The 20,780-nt window shown below is 36.9% G+C and overlaps 1 protein-coding gene across 1 annotated transcript; it reads left to right on the top strand.

Annotated features, from left to right (window-relative positions):
* The first annotated feature begins 4,008 nt into the window (after positions 1-4,008).
* Positions 4,009-12,182, top strand: LOC115442576 (Bardet-Biedl syndrome 1 protein homolog). The gene is made up of 11 exons (XM_030167650.2): positions 4,009-4,276; positions 4,543-4,761; positions 5,153-5,455; positions 6,402-6,490; positions 7,138-7,291; positions 7,574-7,733; positions 9,084-9,152; positions 9,490-9,657; positions 10,367-10,500; positions 11,006-11,140; positions 11,633-12,182. The coding sequence occupies exons 1-11, from the start codon at positions 4,115-4,117 to the stop codon at positions 11,912-11,914; spliced, it is 1,875 nt and encodes a 624-aa protein (XP_030023510.1). The 5' UTR covers positions 4,009-4,114; the 3' UTR covers positions 11,915-12,182.
* Positions 12,183-20,780: the final 8,598 nt, after the last annotated feature.

Genomic DNA, 20,780 nt, shown 5'->3' with positions numbered 1-20,780 from the left:
AACAAACACCAAGCCGTCAGATAAACAAAGCTGAACAAACACCAAGCCGTCAGATAAACAAAGCTGAGAAACAGACTTGTTATCACAGCAATGCTCCGTCCTTAGATATATAACGTCTATGAATAAGGGGGAAAAAGTATAACGTGCACATAGTAATAACAAAACATAAAACTATGAATATAAATTATACCTATTGTGCCAACAATGGGAACCCTCTTTCAGCTTCTTGCTGCAGTAGCAGTCTGATACCGCAGCGCTGATTTTCAAGTGACGTACGGACGTAAAGGACAGCTTTGATAGCCATATAAGTAACAAAAAAAAATCTGTTTATCTATACGGATATGAAAGCTGTCCTTCCATTACAACGTTATACCTCCGTAGAGTGAATAGGGCCCCCTGACTGTATCAATATTCTATGTCGTATATGCTTTAACTTTCGTCTCTGTGTGCGAAAGAGAAGATATGCCCATCAATACAAGTATACACGATATATGTACATGTTGCCATATATACATTGACATACGACATTTGTATACTGTTTGCGTAATTCAAAGTCCATTTGTTTTTTTTTCAATGAGGTATAATGCAGTGTGCGCCGTATACTAAAGCGAGGTCACGGTACCTTCTGAAAAACTTATCCGATTTTTTAATAGAGAATTTAGGTATGCATGTTATCTGAGAATACATAGAATAAATGTTTAACAACTCTATTGTATGTAAATATTGTTTGTTGGTGTAGTAGGTACTTACTGTCTAAAGTTAAGACGGAGTATCCTATAAGATGTTTCAAATTTAGTCCGTACTAACATACTGTATTTTATAAAGCTTCATTAATAATAATAATAATATCAGCCGTGTATTATATACTTGCCCACTGCTGGGCACGGGTCTCCTCTACTACTGAGAGGGATTAGGTTAGCTTCATTATGTATATTATAATTAAACTATTGGAAGATACTGCCTCGGTGGCATAGTTGTATTGCATGCGCAGTTCTGCAGCGCTCTGAGGTCCTGGGTTCGAATCCCGGGTTGGGCAAAGTGATATTTGGGTTTTTCAGCTTAGTATTAACTCGGAGTCTGCGATTTGTGCCCGAGATGGAGATAGGCTCGGCCCCTATCACGTCATGGGACGGAACACACTTGGCGAAAAGTGGGTGTCCTGGTTGCGCCTCTGCATACCCTTTCGGGGATAAATGCGTAATGTGTGTTTGTTTGTTTGTTTTTGTAAGATCCTTCGTGTTTTTATTACGCGATAAGTAATCCCTAGAACTATACCTACTGCTAAGTGCGACAAATCATATTGTTTTATGTAATAATTAAAACGTCCGAGTTCAATTATATTTTTCCTAAAATCGGGGTATCTTACGCATGTAAAAGTACATTTGAAAATAATCGTTTCGACACAATAAGTTTGAAAGATGAAATTTCTGCTGTATTGTAATACTCTTTGGATGAAACACGCCGTCTGTAATTTCAATTCCCAAGCTATTAAAGCTATTAAAGAGTATATTATATTATTTTTTATCCGAGTAACAAATATTTTGCAGGAGACGCAATCAAAAAATAATTAAATAATGTACTCACGCTCCAAAATACAATCAGTTTTCTCAGCAGCAATTCGTGCGTACAAAGCACGTAGTGTTATTGTTTATGCAAATAGCTTTGGTGACCAAGGTCGTACCGTGGTTGCCAAAGTACCGAGGTCGCTTTCTTATGCCACGCCGTCGACGTTTATGTCCAAATCTGGGAAGTGTGGGCGAGATGTAGGGTTCAGTGTTCGACTGGATGAGTTTTTTTTTTATGGCATTTGTACATTATACCAAATTTCAAGTTGGGAATGGATGAGAGTTTATTTATACCCAATCATTTGGCGGGAAGAAGAAAGGTGAGACTAAGGAATTGTTTTAAACAGCCTTCATAAAATGAGGTTTTATGTTCGACAGTAGGTAGTTTCTTTTTTAAGTAAGTTATTAAGAGTGTTTATTAGGCAAGCTGTGATTGGAGGCGTAGATGTTGGGTTAGGAACTTTAGTGAAAAATACATCGGCATTAGTCAGTGATATTATGTGACATAGAGTCCTTGTATTGGAAAATTGATTCCTAGACAAATATTTTATTTTTATTTTAAAAAATAGAAACAAATTATGTATATATAATTGCTTATTTACCAATATTATGTGTGTTTTTATAGTATATGTGATGATGTGAATATATGTAATGTAATATGTTTCTTACAATTAATCAATTATTTTCTACTGCGGAGTAAACTGTATTAGCATGTGAGGTATCAGCGCCATCTACGCGAAATATAAGAAAGCAGTAATTTTGTAAGTGCTTGGAAAATATTTTACATATAACATTACATATTTAATCTTTTTTATTTTATTTGAATAAATGAAGACAATGCGTAATTTTTAAAAAATCGTGAAACCCTATTATTCTTAAGAATTATTGTTAAAAGTGATGACGGATATTTATACTTTGCACATTTTACAGTCATTAATCTTGTGTTATTTATAAAACCAGAATGGGACCTGTACCCTTGACTTTTAATCATAATACATGAGCCTTAAGCCGACATCCTTGGCAAAAACTGGACTTTCTTGGCATCATCGTTTTATTTTTGCGAGGAATTTCTACTATTTTACACTTATGGTCCTTACTATAGTAGTTGCAGGGCAATTGAGACTCAACTGATATTTAAAGGTGATCGTGCAGTACTTTACATTGAAGACAGGTACATCATCACCAGGTCTTTCCGTATGCCGAAGAAGGCCACCGCGGGTTTTGTTTGGTATGCCGGTATACAGGGGTTAGGGACTCGGTCCATTGCTTGCTCGGGTGATGTTATACTCCCGAGTGTCGACATTGGGCCGTATGACCGGTGAAACCAACATAACCGTTCCACTCCTCAAGTGGTAAAAAAGGGTAGATAGGTATATCATACAGATGTAACAAACATTGGGTGCCCAAGTTTGCTTGGGATATAAGCCGTGAAGTTTTGTTTTGTTTTATTGCGTTTTTTGGACAATCGCCTACTATGAGATGAAGTTCGTTTGGCAGTACAGTTGTAAAAAAAAAAATCCAGGGTTATTGTTTTTGACCTCTCTGTAAGGCGATTTTCCTGTGTGACTATACAGTGCATTAAAACCCGGGTATATTAACATTGAACCTGTTTTTAGGTACGTAGTGACGTAGAAGTATAAATCGGTTAACCATATACTTAAATCATTTATTTTTCTACATACACACTAGAACAACAAAAATAGAAGTATAAAAAAACCTACACATACTCACATACACACACATACAGTTAACAATATAAGGCATACGACGTATCTGTTTCATTATGTGTGATAGAAGGGTTACCAGCTCAGCATTCGCTGTTAAACAGCACTGAATTTATAATATTGATTATTGACTTGTGTGGTATACTCTGCCGCTTGTTCGCGCTGTACAGGAAACCTTGATCCTTCGTATCTTTAAATCCAGTTTGGCGCGCGGCTAGACGCAGAAACAGGTTGGTGACTCAGCGGCTACCGGCATCCTAGCTGGAAACGAGATTGTGCCTATTCGGTGTCCATTCACCATGACTCACCAAGGAATTTCACTAGAATCGATTTTAAAATATTTGCGGTTTCTACGCCTATCGTAATTAATGCAGTCATGTTATTTATACCTTACACCACATTTAAAGTGAGAATAAATAAGATTTAAATAAAGGTTTTCTGTTTTTTCATGGATTTTTTTGTATTTCTAAGTCATTTACAGATCTGAAGAGATGATTTGGTACTATTGCAAATATTTCTTTATTGAGATTTTGTTTTTTCAAATGTAAACGCGAAATTTTGCTGCGAGTAATTTTGCTATGAGCTGTTACATTTTGGTTTTAATTATTGTGTGTCATAATAAAAAAAAAACAAAGAATTTCGGTATTTTAGACATTACAGTAAGTATAAAAAATAGCAAAACAAAAAAGCGGGAAGAAATTTTAATGCGCGCGCATAAAAGACTAGGTCGCCATGACAACTAAAATATAAACAAGTCACCAAAGAGGTTTATAAAAATACAGTTTGCTACGATGTCGAAAAAATAAATATTTAATAGTGACTACAATGGTAACCATCACGCGGTGGTTGGATGTGGAAGTAGGCACAGGAGATGTTGGCCTAAACACGCTGCCGGCAAACCTAGCTCTCCTGGACTTGCAAAATGATAACGAGTTTAAACTTGTTGTTGGAGATCTTGGGAGGGGGGACGAAGGGCCTAAGTTGAAAGTGAGTTAACTTTAGTATTTTTGCTTTCTTCCATATTTTTATTATGGAAAATAGACAGAAATTTGGCTAGAAATTATACGAATTTTGGCTTTTCTAAAGAAAGTTAACTGCAAGAGATTACAATGAGCATTATACTTAAGAAAGTGTGAATTAGGTGGTCATTAGGCAAGATGCACAAGCTCTATATTTAGGTGTAAAAAAACTTCTCAGTTGGTATTGCTGTGACTAACTTACATTAACGACTTTAAATCATTTATCCTCAACAGGTTTTCAAAGGGGCAATGCAAACAGCAGACATGCTTCTCCCCGACCTACCACTGGCTATAGCCGGGTTCTACGCTAACGAGGTGGTACCCCGGTCCACCCCTCTCATAGCAGTGGCTTTCAGCTCCTGCGTATATATCTACAGAAACATGAAGCCGTTCTTCAAATACTATTTACCTTCTATTGAACTCAGTACTTTGGAAATGGATGTATGGAATCAGGTATTATTGGATCATAAATGTAAGCTTAAGGCTTTCTGCTAAAGGGTTAGGTAGTGATGTTATTGCACCCAACTTAAATCTGGCTCGTGATTTGATAGTAGGCGAGCCTTACTTAACTTGACTATAAATAAAAACGTTTATTATAATAATAAAAATATCGGTTCATTTGAGTTCTTCAGTCGTGCGCGGTGCGGAATTAAAAAGATCAAAATATTATAGGTCCCGATAAAATTGTCTCAAAAATAACTCTCAACACACCCAAAGTATACATCAAAATTTTTCTGTGTATCGATTTTGAAGATTGTATTAGTATTGCGAATAACACTACTGAATAAGTTCGTAACATACACGTCACAGTATAGACAAACAAATCCAGAAATCTAATTTCCAGCTAGCAGATCCAAACAACCACAGCACAGAAGCACTAACAATAATATCAGAAACCCTAAAGACAATACCAGACAAGATCCTTAGTATGCAGTCGAGGAACTTCCTTTCGCTAACACCAGATGAACAGCTGGAATATCTGGAGCAGAAATCAGAGACACCAACGTGGAAGCCGCCAGAGATAGTGTGTTTGACCACGCTAAAACTGAGCTCAGTGGAACGGTATTCTGCGAGCTGTTTGGTAGTGGGTACGGAGGATGGTGATGTTATTGTACTAGATCCACAGACCTTAACGCAATTGTCTCAGGTGGGTATAAATTAATTTGTCCTCCAATAACTGTGAGATAAGCTTTATATTTACCTACCTTATTCTTAGAGCCGTATTAATAGATTCAACTTGCGATATCAATTAAGACGCTGCCAAATAAATGACAGTATCTTAAGATTGTCATTATTTATTAAACCATTAATTAATATCAGCTTAATTTTATTTTAAATCTACAATAAGCGACGGATTTTGTCAACTGAGTTTGTTTATTGGATAGCGCTCACTCAGATGAAAACGAGGTCTTAAATAACAGCTTAGGTTTGGTTTATTAAATAGTTCAGTACATTAAATGTCTAATTCAGATTTTACTCAAGGGTGACATTGTTTAATTAATACGGACCTTACTTATTATTATATATATTTGTGAAAATGTTTGGATGTTTGTTAGAAATAAACGCAGTAACCGCTGAACGGATTTGGATAAAATTTGACGTACGGACACTATATCTTGGATTAAGATAGGTGTAGGCTATTTATTATCTCGGTGATTAGCTGCTGTGGGAAGAATTTGAATCTGTTTTTTTATGGTAGATGGTGCTGGTATCATATAGATGGTGCTACAGATCACTACGGTGATTTAGGATGTTTTGAAAGCAGCACATAGTTTTAATAACTATATTTAATGAAGCATAATTAACCAATGAATGTTACTTATGTACGTAAATAAGTGAGTGTCGGGCTTTCGACAAGACATGAAATTACCGCAGGTCTTGTGTTTTTGGACAACCAGGGGCTGTTCCGTTCTTTACTTCCTGCCACTTTGGGAATCTTTGGGAGAGGGTGTCCACCTTTTAGGCGTCCCTAATTAGGCCCGATCCCCTCCTATGCTGAATAAGAGGCCAAGTAAACTTTTCCAATCTTCAATCTTCTCTTCTGTTGGCCCAAGAATTTTAAGTTAATTGTTATAAATTATCTTTAAATACAGGCAAAGTTAAGTTCGGTGAAGAAAACACCGTACCAAATGGTGGCAACGGGACTCTACAACGTTGACTACAGAATAACTGTGGCTACTAGGTATGCTTCTAAAAACTAACGTCGATAAATACACTTGTGCGGTTTGCTTACATGATACGCCATCTTTGAGTTTATATTGGAACTACTTATATAGTTTCGAGTTTTTTGTTAGATGGCACTACAATGAGACTTGCACTAGCGCTCATTTTAAAATTGCTGCTTTAAATACAATAGGTAAATTGTTAATAATAATTATTATAATAATATATTCAAGTCACCCTTATAATGGAGTACTTACATTGTATTAATCTTCATATTATTATAGCAAAGTCTGTATCATGATGCAAACTTTAACAATAGTTATTTTAAAATTAACTTTGTTTAAATGCACCTATAACTTGAAAAATACTAAAACTCACTATGATGTGGTAAAATATGGAACTAATTTCTTGTATTGACAACGTTAACATTAAAACGAAATAGCAATGTGGCGCCATTAAAACAGGTTTTTGACTCTTAGTAGCTATTCACATACGAAAGTTGTTGTATGAGTATCAGCAACTTAATCAGCACAATATTGTCTGCGTTTCCCAGCATTTGAATTCGTTACCATAACACTAAAATATATTTATTTTAAAAAAAACATGCTTTCTATAATGCTTATACTAAACCAATGATGATGACCAAATATTCGGAACGTTTTGTAGAGAGAAGTCCGTGTGCATTCTGAAAAGGGATTGGACCGAGGGTCGCCTTCTGTTCAGCACCCAGGACCACATCATAGCGATCGAGGTGGTCACGTCAGACAACAGCATCATGGTCATCTGCACTGATAACACCATGTCTTGTTACACCAGGAAGGTAGGTTCGAAGTAGCGTTATATTTTTAAGAAACCATTTGACTGATAAACCTTTGTGGATTAGGGGGGCAGTCTTAGGAACCAGGGCGAAACCGGGCGAACATTAAATCGGTACTGGAAATAAGAATACCACTGGGAAAGGTGAGAGGATATATTAGGTTAATAATAAAGCCGTTACGTTAGATTTCTGCAAGACAGCAGTACTTAGGATGAGTCGTTCAATTCAAAATACATCCAAACTTCAACATGCCTTTCTTTCCAATGGTATGCCATGTTCCTCCAGGGTAAGAAAATGTGGTGCGTGACGCTGGAGCACCGGCCGGTTGCCATGACGACGGTGCCGGTTATGCATCTCGGCGTCACGCTCATCGGAGTAGCGCTCGCCTCGGGACACGTGCATTTATACGAAGGGAAGGCGCGGGTCGATACTATATTTGTGAGAGGTACACTTATTTTTTTATCTGCTTAATAATTATAATTTTTATTAATATGTTCAAATCTATTTTTAGTCCATTGAAATGTTACATTTTTTAGGCCTTACCTTGCGTTTTTTAGAGGACGCAATTTTATTTTTTAGAAGTGTAGGGGGGGTCAGTCTTAAGCTAAAACCAAGTTTGTGGGGTCGCCACCCTTGTCCCACGGCCGCCATCTTGGGTTGAAATGGTTTTACGATGTATCTCTTAAACTATTTATCTGACAAAAAAATTATATACATTTTTGTTGCAAATTAAATTCTCTACAACTTTGGTTTAGTAACTTTTGTCGTAGAACTATAAATAAAAAGTTATAAGCGAAAATGTTAAAAATTCAATGTTAAGCAATGTCCATTGCAACGTCATCAAAACGTGTGTTTATAAGGTTCATAATACGTACAACACAAACCCGCGGTTGTCGGCTTGTACGCGAATTACTTGGATCCTGAATCGCTTTGGGACAGATGAAGCAATTGCTTAACATTTTTGCTTATAACTTTTTATTTATAGTTCTACGACAAATGTTACTGGACCAATGTTGTAGAGAATTTAATTTGCAACATAATTTGTTTATAATTTTTTTTTGTCTGATAAATAGTTTAAGAGATACATCGTAAAACCATTTCAACCCAAGATGGCGGCCGTGGGACAAGGGTGGCGACCCCACAAACTTGGCTGTAGCTTTACACTGACCCCCCCTACACTTCTAAAAAATAAAATTGCGTCCTCTAAAAAACGCAACCCCAAATGTAACTTTTCAATGGACTATTTAATTATAACTGGATTGAAATTTTAAAAAGTAAACAACTAATAAAAACGTTAATGTTTGATGTTTCAATTTGATTAACGAATATATCGCTGAATAACTTAGCGAATAGATATGACCTATAAATTTTGAGTAACGAATACACTCGAATAAATTGTCTCCACACTCATATTAGTGACTATTTGTCTGTCTAAATCAGGGAGAAAATATGACACGTCATGTCGTTTTGTAGCGGACTCCACAAACCTCAGAATAAGAACAAGCATGTTCTGAGCCACAAACAATTGAAAGACAGATTATAGGCACTTGTAAGATTACTTACTCTCACAGTAAGTTCACATAAAATATTTTAAACAAATTGAGGGATAATAAACAATCCTATACCACTAGTAATTTTAATATATACATATATAAAAATAGAACATATATATTATATAAAATAATAAATATATCGAAATATGCCCCGCCTATGGACTTCAGATATTTTCAATATTTGACATTTTCATTTAAGCAATTAAGGATTTGTGTGGATTTATAATTTTGATCTATTGCAGATGTAGTATCAGTAATGAAATTCGGGAGGCTTGGTCAAGAGGAACATGTCCTCATTATTGTGAGTGGAAGTAAGTATTATCGAACAATTTACTCCTGTAAATGTAACTTAGTATACTTTGTGTTTGTTTGAAAGTCATTGAAGCCAGTGGGCCAACTAGTCATAGATTTTTAACGTCTTGCACTTCAAGAAGACCTTAGTGCAATTTTGTGCCGTATATTGTATTACATAGATCTGATGTTGCTACTATTTTAGGAAGTTGTTGCGTTTCCTACCAAGGGGCCGGCTTGCTGACCCCTTCATCAAGTTGTAAAAAACAACATTACATACACACAAAGAGAATGTAAACACTTTAACCTGCATCCCGTACCTACACCTTTGACATAGACTTGCTTTTTATCCTCCAGGTGGAAACCTAATGCTGAAGATATTGAAACGCACTGCTGATTTCAACTCGCATTCTGCTGGAGTGGAGATGTCGCCCAGCGTGGCTGCTGGACAGAAACCCTGGCTCATACCCAAGAAGTCCAAACTGTTTCTCGAGCAGTCTATGAGGGAGAGAGAAAATGCTTTATGTAAGTATCTATTCATTACTTACTGGTGGAAGGTCTTTCAAATGCGAAGGGCCGTCTGGGGAAGTACCATCGGAGTATTTGTTTCGACCACCAACCAGCAGGGTGAGGGTCGCCGGAGTCAGATGGATGAGGGCGACCCAGAACCGGTCCCTGTGGCGCTCAATTGGGGAGGCCTATGTTCAGCAGTGGACGATTCCCGGCTGAAATGATGACCAACCAGAATTGTGCATGCGATGTTGTACTAAAAGGACCGCTTTACTGAGTATTATGAGACTTAACGTATGTCTAAGGATGACAAGTACAGTGGAGAGCCGACAAAACTAAAAAACTAATTTTTGTATTGTGTTGCTACTGTTTATGGGCGGTCGTATCGCTTACCATCAAGCGAGCGGTATATTCGTCTTGTTATTCAAATGCAATAAAGAGTCCTATAGGATCCAGTTGCGTACGTTCAAAACTTCAATCTACTTTTATCAAAGCTTGGAAACTGTTAAAAAAGGAATATTGAATACATTCAAAGTCTAAAACATGAAATAACTGTACTGTACCAGGGTTTTGCATACCGCAAATAATTCCCAAATTATAACTTCTTTTAATAAATGTAAATAGCATCTACGTCCTTTTTAAATGGAGATGTATTTGCCATAAATCTAGGTACTCTTCGAAGATCGACTCGATTATTAGCTGATCTTTTAATTTCATGTTCTAGCAATGCACGAGACATTCCAGTTTGAGTTGAATAAGCTGCGTCTGTTGACTGCGAAGACTTTGCTGGATGCTCATGCCAAGTCCGAGAACTCTGTCGGCGCTGGTGCTATGGAGTTATTGAGGCTGACCGCTGAGGTAATAACGAATCCTTGCGGTTTTCACTTCGTTTGCCTAATGCATTAGAATTTGGACAGTAAATAGTCAGTTTTTGGGTTCAATTCTGAAGTTAGGGAACTAAAGTTTTGCAAGTGAGATCCTTCAACTCATAACCGTTTGATCCTACATCATAATCATCATTATCATTAGCCGCAGGATGTCCACTGCTGAACATAGGTCTCCCGCAAAGATTTCAGATCGCCCCTTTGTAAGCGGTCCGCATCCAGCGACCTTCTGCGACTTCTATGAGGTCATCTGTCTACCTCGTGGGTAGATGTCCGACACTGCGCTTGCCAGTTCGTGGCTTCCACTCCAGAACCTTCTTGCCCCATCGGCGATCAGTTCTGCGAGCTATGTGCCCTACCCATTGCCACTTTAACTTGCTATGATCCTACATTTTTAGTTTAAATTGGACCATAATCCTATTATTGTTTTTTTTTTCAAAATTACGAAGAGCTAGATTCTCATTCACTTGTGTTGGCAGGTGGAAGGCCTCGGTCCTGTGTTCCGCATCACGCTGATGGTAGAAAACACGTCCAGCGACAAGGCTGTGATCGGTCTTGCCATACTGTTCCACGTGCACACCGCCAATTACAAGGTCACCAAGCCTTATATTAAGGTAAATAAGAATAATAATTATTAATTAATTCTTTTTAATGTTCAGTCTGTATGTCAGTTTAGTTTGTTGCTGGTTGAAAGATACTAAAGTAATATTCAATGCATACTGTTTTTACATATATTTTTTTTAATTGGCCGATGTCTGTACATTATGGATATTGAAGGAGAACAAATATGGTGGTAGTTATTAGAGCAACAAAAGCTAAAACAGTTTTTGCAATTTTTATCATGTAAATTTTTTATCCCGGAGAATTTTTTTTGGTAATTAATTTATAAAAATAGAAAAAAGGTTTATTAAAATGTACCTGATGAAAAATGAGGCGAGAAATAATGTATAAGTATCGTATTGGCAGTCTCAGAATGGATAGAGCTGTTTAGTACTACGCAGTACATTACATTTCGAAGTTCCGGGTATCATTAATACTGTTTATAAATGACATGTAGAAAATTGACCTTCAGACGAGCAAATCTTTCTTTTAACTACTTGTTTCAGATCCCGCTCCTCTCTCCAGGCGGGAAACTAAAATTCCCAACGAAAATAGAAGAGGTTTTCGAAGACAACATCAACCCCGATGTATTCTTCAGACCAGTGACAGGGGAAGGCGGGGAAAGGTCGCTAGTTAAAATACTATTGTTAAAAGAGGAGAGGCGGACTCCGGTGTTGGCCGCGATTGTCCAAATGCCCCCCACTGACCCTCTGATGCTGCCGTTTGACAAGTTACAGGCAGCTGGTGGATTCCAAGAGGGAACGGAATGGGATGTCGGTGGCAAGTAATGTGGAAAAGATAACTGTGACATGTTTATGGATAATTGAACACAATATAAAAATAATCATTAATATAATTTAATGTTGAGGAGTGCCCCTCTGCATCTTCGAAGTTCAAGGTCTCTACATCAATGAAATTCAAATGGGACCATTCCGATGCTCTATGAAATCGATCTCAAAAACAATCATGTAACGATCTAAATCATGGAGGTCATGGGGTAAAAAATTATCGTTGAACAAACTTATTTTTTACGACGAATAAATAAACCTTCCTCTATGGGATCATTTTAATAAATTGGCGATTTGTGGACTGTATTTTATTTATACTTTCTTCACTCGCTTGTTCCATCATACTCGTATGTGGGGTTGGCGTATTTTGATTGAAAAGTAGTTCTACAAAATCCACTTCTGAAGATGTAAATTGTGTTAGAAAAATACAGTGTCTGAACTGAATCCAGGATCTATAGGCTATGTAGCTACCGCTTGGCCAATAGGCAACTATATATATGACGCTAAAAATATATTGCACAATGACAAATTAGTTATTTCGTGAGTAACGGCTCTGTTATAGTCGATGACGCTGCTAAAATAAATTGCAAACTCACTCTGCATCGTTATTGCTATTATTATTTTAATAGGCACTAATTATTAATAATAATATTGCTGATAATGAAAGTAATGTGGAATCGATAGATTACTGGCGGAAATATATAAATAGTTCAGTAACGTGATTAAAAGACAGAGACGAATTACGATAGAAATTTAATGGGAGGCATATACCTATTTATCATAATTATTATTATCAGCCACAGGAAGTCCACTGAAGATAAATCGGTCCCTAAAGATTTTCAGACGAACCCGACTACATATATGAAATATCCGTTTTGCCCACCCCTGAATCAAAATTTGAGATTTGTCCTCGCTCCAAGCGCTTAACGCTGGGTACGCCCATGGGAACCTAGTTACATGTAATAAGTATTTGAAATTAGTATTGGGTTGGTACCTCCTTTTTAAACACGGAGAGATTCGGTACAATTATACAAATATCCAATACAATCCATTCACATGTCTGCCGGACTCGCCGGCTTACAACAACTGAAACCCGGCCATACTATTCCCTCCTCCTTAGATCGAAGGTCGTGGGGTGCGCATACACATGCAACCGCAACACTCGCAGGAGGCTGCCCTTGATCATAGCCTCTCGCAGTTTATGGAATGAGACCTCGATTGGATGGCAGGCGTGTGGGTTGCTACCCCTGTCCAATTCCTCTACATTCCGCCCTGTATATGCCCAGAATAGCCACGATGTATTTGTTTTTATCTCCATCATGACGGTATATCAATGATTGTAATGTGCGCGCACTCAATGTCATTGAAATAACATTGAACTTGTCACGTTATCTATGACATTATCTGAAAGATTTGGAATAATATATGAAACATAATATAATATTGCATAAAAAAATATCTACTGTTCAATACCTTCAAAGAATAGGGTACTGGACTCATTTTTGTTCTTTACTATTATCAAATATTTACTTTATATAAATTATAACACAAAAGAAATTGTTAAAATCCGGTAAAAAAACCAACAAGTTATAAGTCTTTGAATGTCGGTGGAAGGGGTAATTAACAAGAAACAGAAAAGAGACAAAATACCCACATTTGACGCCAGCGGGAATTGCGACGCGTGCGAAAGAACGAGATGAAGCGATATCCCCACAACGCGCCCACTTCTGCAGGTTACAATATTTGAAATAGGAATTACTAGCTAATTTTTATTCAATTTTCGCAGGAGTGCTTCTTTTTCGTGTTATTAACCATTACTTATAGAATAATGAACAAAATCAAACATAGTCCGGTTCCCTATTGACTATTCTGTGGAACGAGGAAACGCCTGTACTTCCAATATCTTTCTCGTTTCAGATGGTACCTATACTCTCCAGTTAGTATCAAAATGAGTGTATACACACATACTCATGCCTATTATCCTCGAAAGGTTATGCAGAGGTGCAATCAGGGCACCTACTTCTCGCCATATGTATTCCATACTAGCGCAAACGGTGCACACTCTTTCGCCGTGTGTATTCCGTCACACAATGTGATAGAGGACAAATTTATCGGTAAATCGAGTTCACATTCCGGACTTCGTATTAATATTGAGCAGAAAAACCCAATATGAATTTCCCCAGCTTGGGATTCGTACCCGAAACGAAGCGGTGTTGTAACGCGCACGTTATTTTTTAGTAGAGTGAATAATGTAGACATAAATAGCTAAAAGTGTGGTCATAGTTATGTTTCTTTATATAAGAAAGCTAGAATTAACACATTAAAAGACATTACTTGAATATATTTTTATTTGGGCTGTAATTTGGTCGTGTCACGTATTGTTACAAATAATTGTAATATGACTGGTGGTAGGTCTTTCATATGTGAGAGTCCGCCTAGGTAGGTATCACCGCAATGTCCATTAATCTACAGCCAAGTAACGGTGTTTAGTCACTGTTGTGTTCCGGTTCGAAGGGCATTGTAGCCAGTGTAACTACTGGACATAATAAGAATTGACATCCCATGTCTCAGGAGGGCAAGCGCAGTGGAATACCAAACAATACTTTGTAATTTAAGGTGTTGGATAGTGTTCCTTCTGTTTATGTGCGATCGTATCGCTTACCATCAGGCGAACGGCAAGCTAGTCTTGTCATTCAAAGCAAAAAAAAAAAGGTTTTGTATTTGATCAGGGCGGAGTTTATATTTCTGGAGCTAGCTAGTCAATGATGGTTGTTAGGCTTGGGAATTTTTTACGTCTATAGACCGCACGATAGCTTTATCTCTCTCAAAATTTTATATCTATTTCCACTCCATACCCGGAAAAAGATAGCTCACATTATTATATTATGGAAACTAGTTTCAAAAAAATAAAGGCAAATTGTTACCTAGTAACTAATTATATTTCCAATTAATAATTATTCTTATTCTTTGTTTTGACGTATCATAAGTGCAACTTTGTTCGCCTACGTGATAAATAAAGTATTTTATTTTATTTTTATTTTTAAATTCCACTATTTAGCCACGTTGACAATCTACGGCCAAGACCTACGCAATACATAATCAATTAAGATCCGAATACCTTATAAATAATAACATTCTGTAGCGTAAACATTATTTATTACTCAAGAGTGCATTACTTATTTATAACAGGAAAAAAATGAAAACTAAAGTGATCAAAGAGTTCTTATATTATAAAGAGCGGACATTGGGAAGATTGTTATACAAAAAATTGCGCTTATGTGAGGGTTACTCAATGTACCGCGAAATTGTAAAACACCAATGTAAAATACTTCATATTTTTTCCATATGATGATTTGCACGATTTATTTTTGTATTAATATCTAAGGACGTTGTTACGTGTCATACGGACATTTCAAATAAGACAGCGACTTATTACCAATTAGTAATAATTTTTGGAGAAAAAGTTTGGCTCTGATGTCTATAACTAACTTAATAGTTTTATATCTTTGAAAGTGATGGACAATTTTCTGTAGGATCAAAGACACTAAACAGTATAGTTAGGTAAGAACTCTTTGTATAGAATAAATGGGACATTTTTTTTCTTAAGGTGGTAGCTCAAGGTCCATTTTCATACATTTGTAATGAGACAGTTCGGCTACGGTAGGCCCAGTAGATCTTGCATATGAATAAATGTGCGAAAAACCAAGTAAACAGAAAAACCCCGTCATTTGGAAGAGCGAAACTCAAGGTCACGAGAAACATTATGACAAAAATGTACGAATTGCAAACAACATTTTAAACGAAGTCTAATCTGTTTTTTCTAAATTTCTAGAAGTATATTATGAATAAAGTTGTCACTTTATGTAGTGTATGAATTTTATTTGGATTTTACGAAATTTCAACGGCTGAATGTTACTTTGTCACAAAAAACTGACGTTAAGTGACAGAGGGTCTACTTCGAAAAACTAAATCCGTAGTTTCGGATGACAGATCGCACATTTTGTTACTAAGAAGTGTTACGGGTCCAATGACGGATCCGATCGGTTCATGGCAATATTTCAGACATGGAATTTGTATGAACTTATACCATCCCTTTTTAAAATCATCTGCGAAGACAAAGTACCATTGCTTTCTCCAAAAAAATATACGGGAAATTGATCCTACCCCTAAGGTAAGCTACAGAACGGTGACGGATCCGAAGTAATTTGGTAGTAAAGTTAAATCCGAAGTTCGTCGTTTCTTCATTTCGGACCGACGTTTCGACTTTCGACGTTCGTTTTTCGAAGTAGACCCTCTATTTGCTCTTACGTTTCATAAGGTGAGTAAGATTTTCGGAGGACCAAACACTCCTGTATTTGTTCTAATCCTTCTTCCCTAGAAGCTGTGTATCCAGCAAAATGGCGCGCTAGTGATATATAGAAGCTGTCTATTGCGCAATAATGAATAAATTGGTAGCTTAAAATTTCCAAAAGGTTCTAAAATTGATATTGTATATAAATTATACGTATAAAGTATTGGTTTTGTGTTGGGTGGATTTTCGACAGGGTGCTACAAGGGCAGCCACCTTAACCGCTTTAGCTTTAAGAAAACATTGCCAACAGACCGTCCATCATTATTGAGGAATATAATGTTTGAATTCATAGATTTTGAAAAATAGTACAGTCGGTAAGAAAATGAGGAATTTATGCCAAAACTTCTTCATGGTCATAGACTCTGTTGTATATAAAGATCAAAAAAATCCAATAGACTAGGATCCAATAGAATAGGGTCCTATATACTGTCGACTAAGGTAAGATTTTTACCTATCGCCATTCTACAAGATTATGCTGGAACCGAATAGACACAAGCTGATCCCGGAACGCGACACCTACGTGGGTCACTATGGCGGGTTTTAACACCTTGTGTACGGTGGTTGCATCTGGGCGGATATTAAATATATCCTACCACCAGTAGAGTGACCTAATTATAAGCATTTATAAATAGGTCACTTTACTGACGGTTCATTCCCGATCCTGCCCTCCACGAGTTGTAATGGTGGATGTGACGACGGAATAAACAGATAGAACCAGTTCATCTTAAAAATAGAACAAGATCTAAAAGTCAATTATGATGGAAACTAAATCGATCCACTATAAAGGATTAGCCACGTGACAGCGCTGTACTATAAATAATGATAGGAACAAGGATTTGCGCGCGTTATCACTCTGATATCGGTTATCACTTCGAGTTATGATAAATTAGTAGTTAAAACGATAATAATGTTAGCCCTGTATTAACGTCCTTTTGGGCAATCTTCTGTTAAAAGTTAGCTGGTTTTAGTGCAAATGATGAAGGGTGGAGAAGACAATGCCTGATTTGTTGTAGTCTATGGGCCAGCATAGTTGCATTCAGGGACGTTTTTATTCCGCAAAATACGCTTTCCGCAGGGCATGCATTGCGGTACAAACTGAATGGCTTACTTCACACTCACACAACTCTCTTACTTCACACAACTTTTCTCTATCTTTCTATTTGATTAATTGCTTTGCGGTAAAAAGAGAGAATAGCGTTCTATGAGACTCGTCGACTGCTGGTCCTGGCTTACAAAAGTTGCAGTTGTAGGTGTGTGGTCGGAAAAGTCTTTCCTTCGAGCAAACGGCCTTGGCACGAGTTCATGCGCTAATATGTAATAATTTACCAATGTATCATTTTAGATCTTTTTGAAAAAAAATCTTTTATAATTTTCCTAAATAAATTGTGTATATATTAGTGTTGGTTGCAAATTAATATGATGTGTACTTAGGAGGAGATTTTTATTTTTTTATTGCTTTCCCTTTCCCTGCTCTCACACCCACCACTACAACTCCTGTACGCCTGGATCAGCAGTGGCACGCATTTACAACACCGAGCGGTGAAGCTCGGCGAGTCACAGGAAAAACTAATCACCTTTTATCTGGAATTATTAACTGTACTCTTCCCTCCTCCATTCTTCCCGATGGGACAGGCAGAGGGTAGTGCGTCGATTTTCATTATGTATATTCTCACAGTGTTACGCAGTTAAGTTATTAATTGAAATTCAGCCCGTAACATTTTTGAATTAATTTATCCACGGAAATACGAAAATCATTATATCGATGGCTCCTAAGTAAACTATCGTATCTGAAAATATAGCGATATTCACTTTTTTAACGTTTCGTTATGTAGGTACTGTTTACTACCAAAACCCAGAAAAAAAAAGTTTGTAAATTATTGTTAATGAAATGTTTTTTCGTTTATTAATTTTTGAATTAAATGGGTTTGGTAGTAAACAGAACCGATGACGAAACACAAAAATGTGAATGTCGCAATTTTTCCAGATACCATAGTTTACTTAGGAGCCATCGTTATATTAGGTTTAATGTTCAACCAACATGTGATGTAAAGTCATTTTAAATAATCACTGGATGTGTACCGATTATACATTAAGTATTCAGATTATGTTTTATGGGAAATTTAGACCACGTCGCCAGTCGCCACTCAGCGTCTAATCGTGACCATAAAGATTTCTTTTCCAATTACGAGCTGACTAAACCGCTCATAAACATTACCAAGACAAGAATAACAAAGTAATGCGTCGCGTTGTACTGCGATCGCCATGTTGACACATTAATCGCCATTTTGTAAAACTGATCCCAATCTCCTTTTTATCTATCTCGAAAAATAAACCAACCAGAACAAAGTTTTATTGATATGCTTACAAATGAGTTGTTTTGATTGGTTCATTTTCGAAATCGGATTACAGTTTGTGATTGGGAACGATTATTAAAAAGTCTCTAAATGGTTAGTATCATTTAAACTCAGTAATTACATTGGCTAGAATATTCTGGAAACACACCAGTGTTTACATGAAACTGCTTGGCGACACGAAAATATAATTTGTTCGTACCTACCAAGTAGAATTATAGTATGCAAGGAACCTACTTCTTATTCATCGTTTAGTCCACTGCTGACTATAATCTCTACCTAAAGATTTCCAGACCAACTTATTAAAATAAAAGAGACCTACTAACTTATAGTCTGCCTCTTTTAGGGATCCATACATTAAAAAAACCCGTACGAGATCACTTTCCGTCTGACAAGATCCTTTTTCACAGGAACACGAAGGGTTATCTCTATATAATTTATATCAAATACTTGCAACCGAAAGACCGTGGGGTCTCTTTCCGTTGTGAGGAAATCAAACTTGTAAGTCAACGCGATCAAAAGATACGACCGTTTATGTCGCATTGTTTGCAATTTCACAAGGAAATCAAAACCTTTAGGGTACTTTCCGTTGATCTCTAGAATCATAAAATTTGGCAAGAAGCAATATCTTATGGCAAACAGTAAATATGTACTTTAATAACAAAAGAATAATGTACTTTTACAAACTTATTATTCGAAATTGTAATAATCGTCTCGTAAGTTTGTCAAATTTGAATTTATATACTTGATACTTTACCTACAAATTTGTACTCCGGTTTTTTTTGTCATGTCATATGCTACAACATGCAACAATATTATTTTGCAACTGCACTATCTGTAAACATAAATATCATCAATTATCCGGACCTCGTTAAGTTGGCAGTTGGAACACAACAATCAGGCAAATCGATAAAAAGGTATAATGAAATAAACTTTTCCGTTGATTAGCTTCTGAATTATCTAATGCAGATGGATTGAGTGGGTCATAAATCGGTGCGCTTGTATTTAATAAAAGATAGTAAATAGTGAAATGCGGAGCTAGTTAGAACGATGATAGTGTACTAGTTATAAATACTAACCACCGTATACACTTGTGCACTCGGTCTCCACACCGCACGCCCATGCACATGGGACATTTATCGCGGCCCTAGGCATACAGTTCAGTGTATACCTCATGATTGTGAATTCACATAGAGGTCTGTGAGGGCTCGCGTATATTTCCCTTCCTTTTCCTCTCTGCTTATCTTAAAGGGGTTTCCATCCTTTTCCCCAGGTTTTCTTCCCCTAATTCTCTTCCCACTCTCCACCGGGTTTATGAAGTCGTTAAGCAGGGGAATTCCAGTATCTCGTTTGCAGGTTTCTCCACTGGGAGAATCCTGCGAACTAGACTGCAGGGATGCCTACTCAAAGAAACAAAAAAGATCACCGCACACAAGGTGTCAAACCCGCCATAGTGACCCACGTAAATATATCTCGTTCGAGGTTTTTACAACTTGTGTACGGTGGTCGCTACCCTGGCGGATATAAAATATATCCTACCACCAGCAAAGCAGTAAAAAATATGCAGTCTGTTGATATTAAATTATAATTGTACTTATCATATCCTGTTTATTTCCTAAATTACAAGCATATGAGATTCATTTGCAATACTTGTGATGTTTTAAGTCTCAAGTTTAATACAAATATTGAATAACGACTCGATATTTATAAATTCATCGACAATGTTTGGAGATACTAATCAAAACATTTGTTCTATGTCGCTATATTGAATAATTTGAATGTCGCTTGTTATTCCTACCATAGCAAATTACAGAACACCAAAGTGTACACTTCCGCCTTTTATCCTTGTGGGGTAGGCAGAGGCGCACGCGCAACTAGTGAACCCATTTTTCGCCATGAGTATGACCAAAGTGCAGTGCAGTTTAACTATTGTAATTTCTAGAAGGCCAGAATTACGCGGCCCTTCATTTATACTGATTGCAAAATATATGCAGGCCGCTTTTAACAGGTTGGTCTGGAAATCTTTTGTAGAGGCCTATGTTCAGCAGTGGACTTCTAAAGGCTGAAGATGATGGTGAGGCCAAAGTGCTATGACCTGGAATGGACCTGTGGCGACACTACTCTCTATACAGGACTTATTCATTAGAATGTATTATTGAAATAA

Source organism: Manduca sexta, chromosome 17 (genome assembly GCF_014839805.1).
Source record: "Manduca sexta isolate Smith_Timp_Sample1 chromosome 17, JHU_Msex_v1.0, whole genome shotgun sequence".
Taxonomy (NCBI): Eukaryota; Metazoa; Arthropoda; class Insecta; order Lepidoptera; family Sphingidae; genus Manduca; species Manduca sexta.
Note: the sequence above shows the minus strand (reverse complement) of the source record. Positions and strands in the feature narration are given on the sequence as shown.

Coding starts and splice junctions, on each gene's coding strand:
- LOC115442576 (XM_030167650.2), top strand. CDS start 4,115: ATGGTAACCATCACGCGGTGGTTGGATGTGGAAGTAGGCACAGGAGAT. Junction 6,491..7,137: donor AGAATAACTGTGGCTACTAG/GTATGCTTCTAA, acceptor AACGTTTTGTAG/AGAGAAGTCCGTGTGCATTC. Junction 11,141..11,632: donor TCACCAAGCCTTATATTAAG/GTAAATAAGAAT, acceptor TACTTGTTTCAG/ATCCCGCTCCTCTCTCCAGG.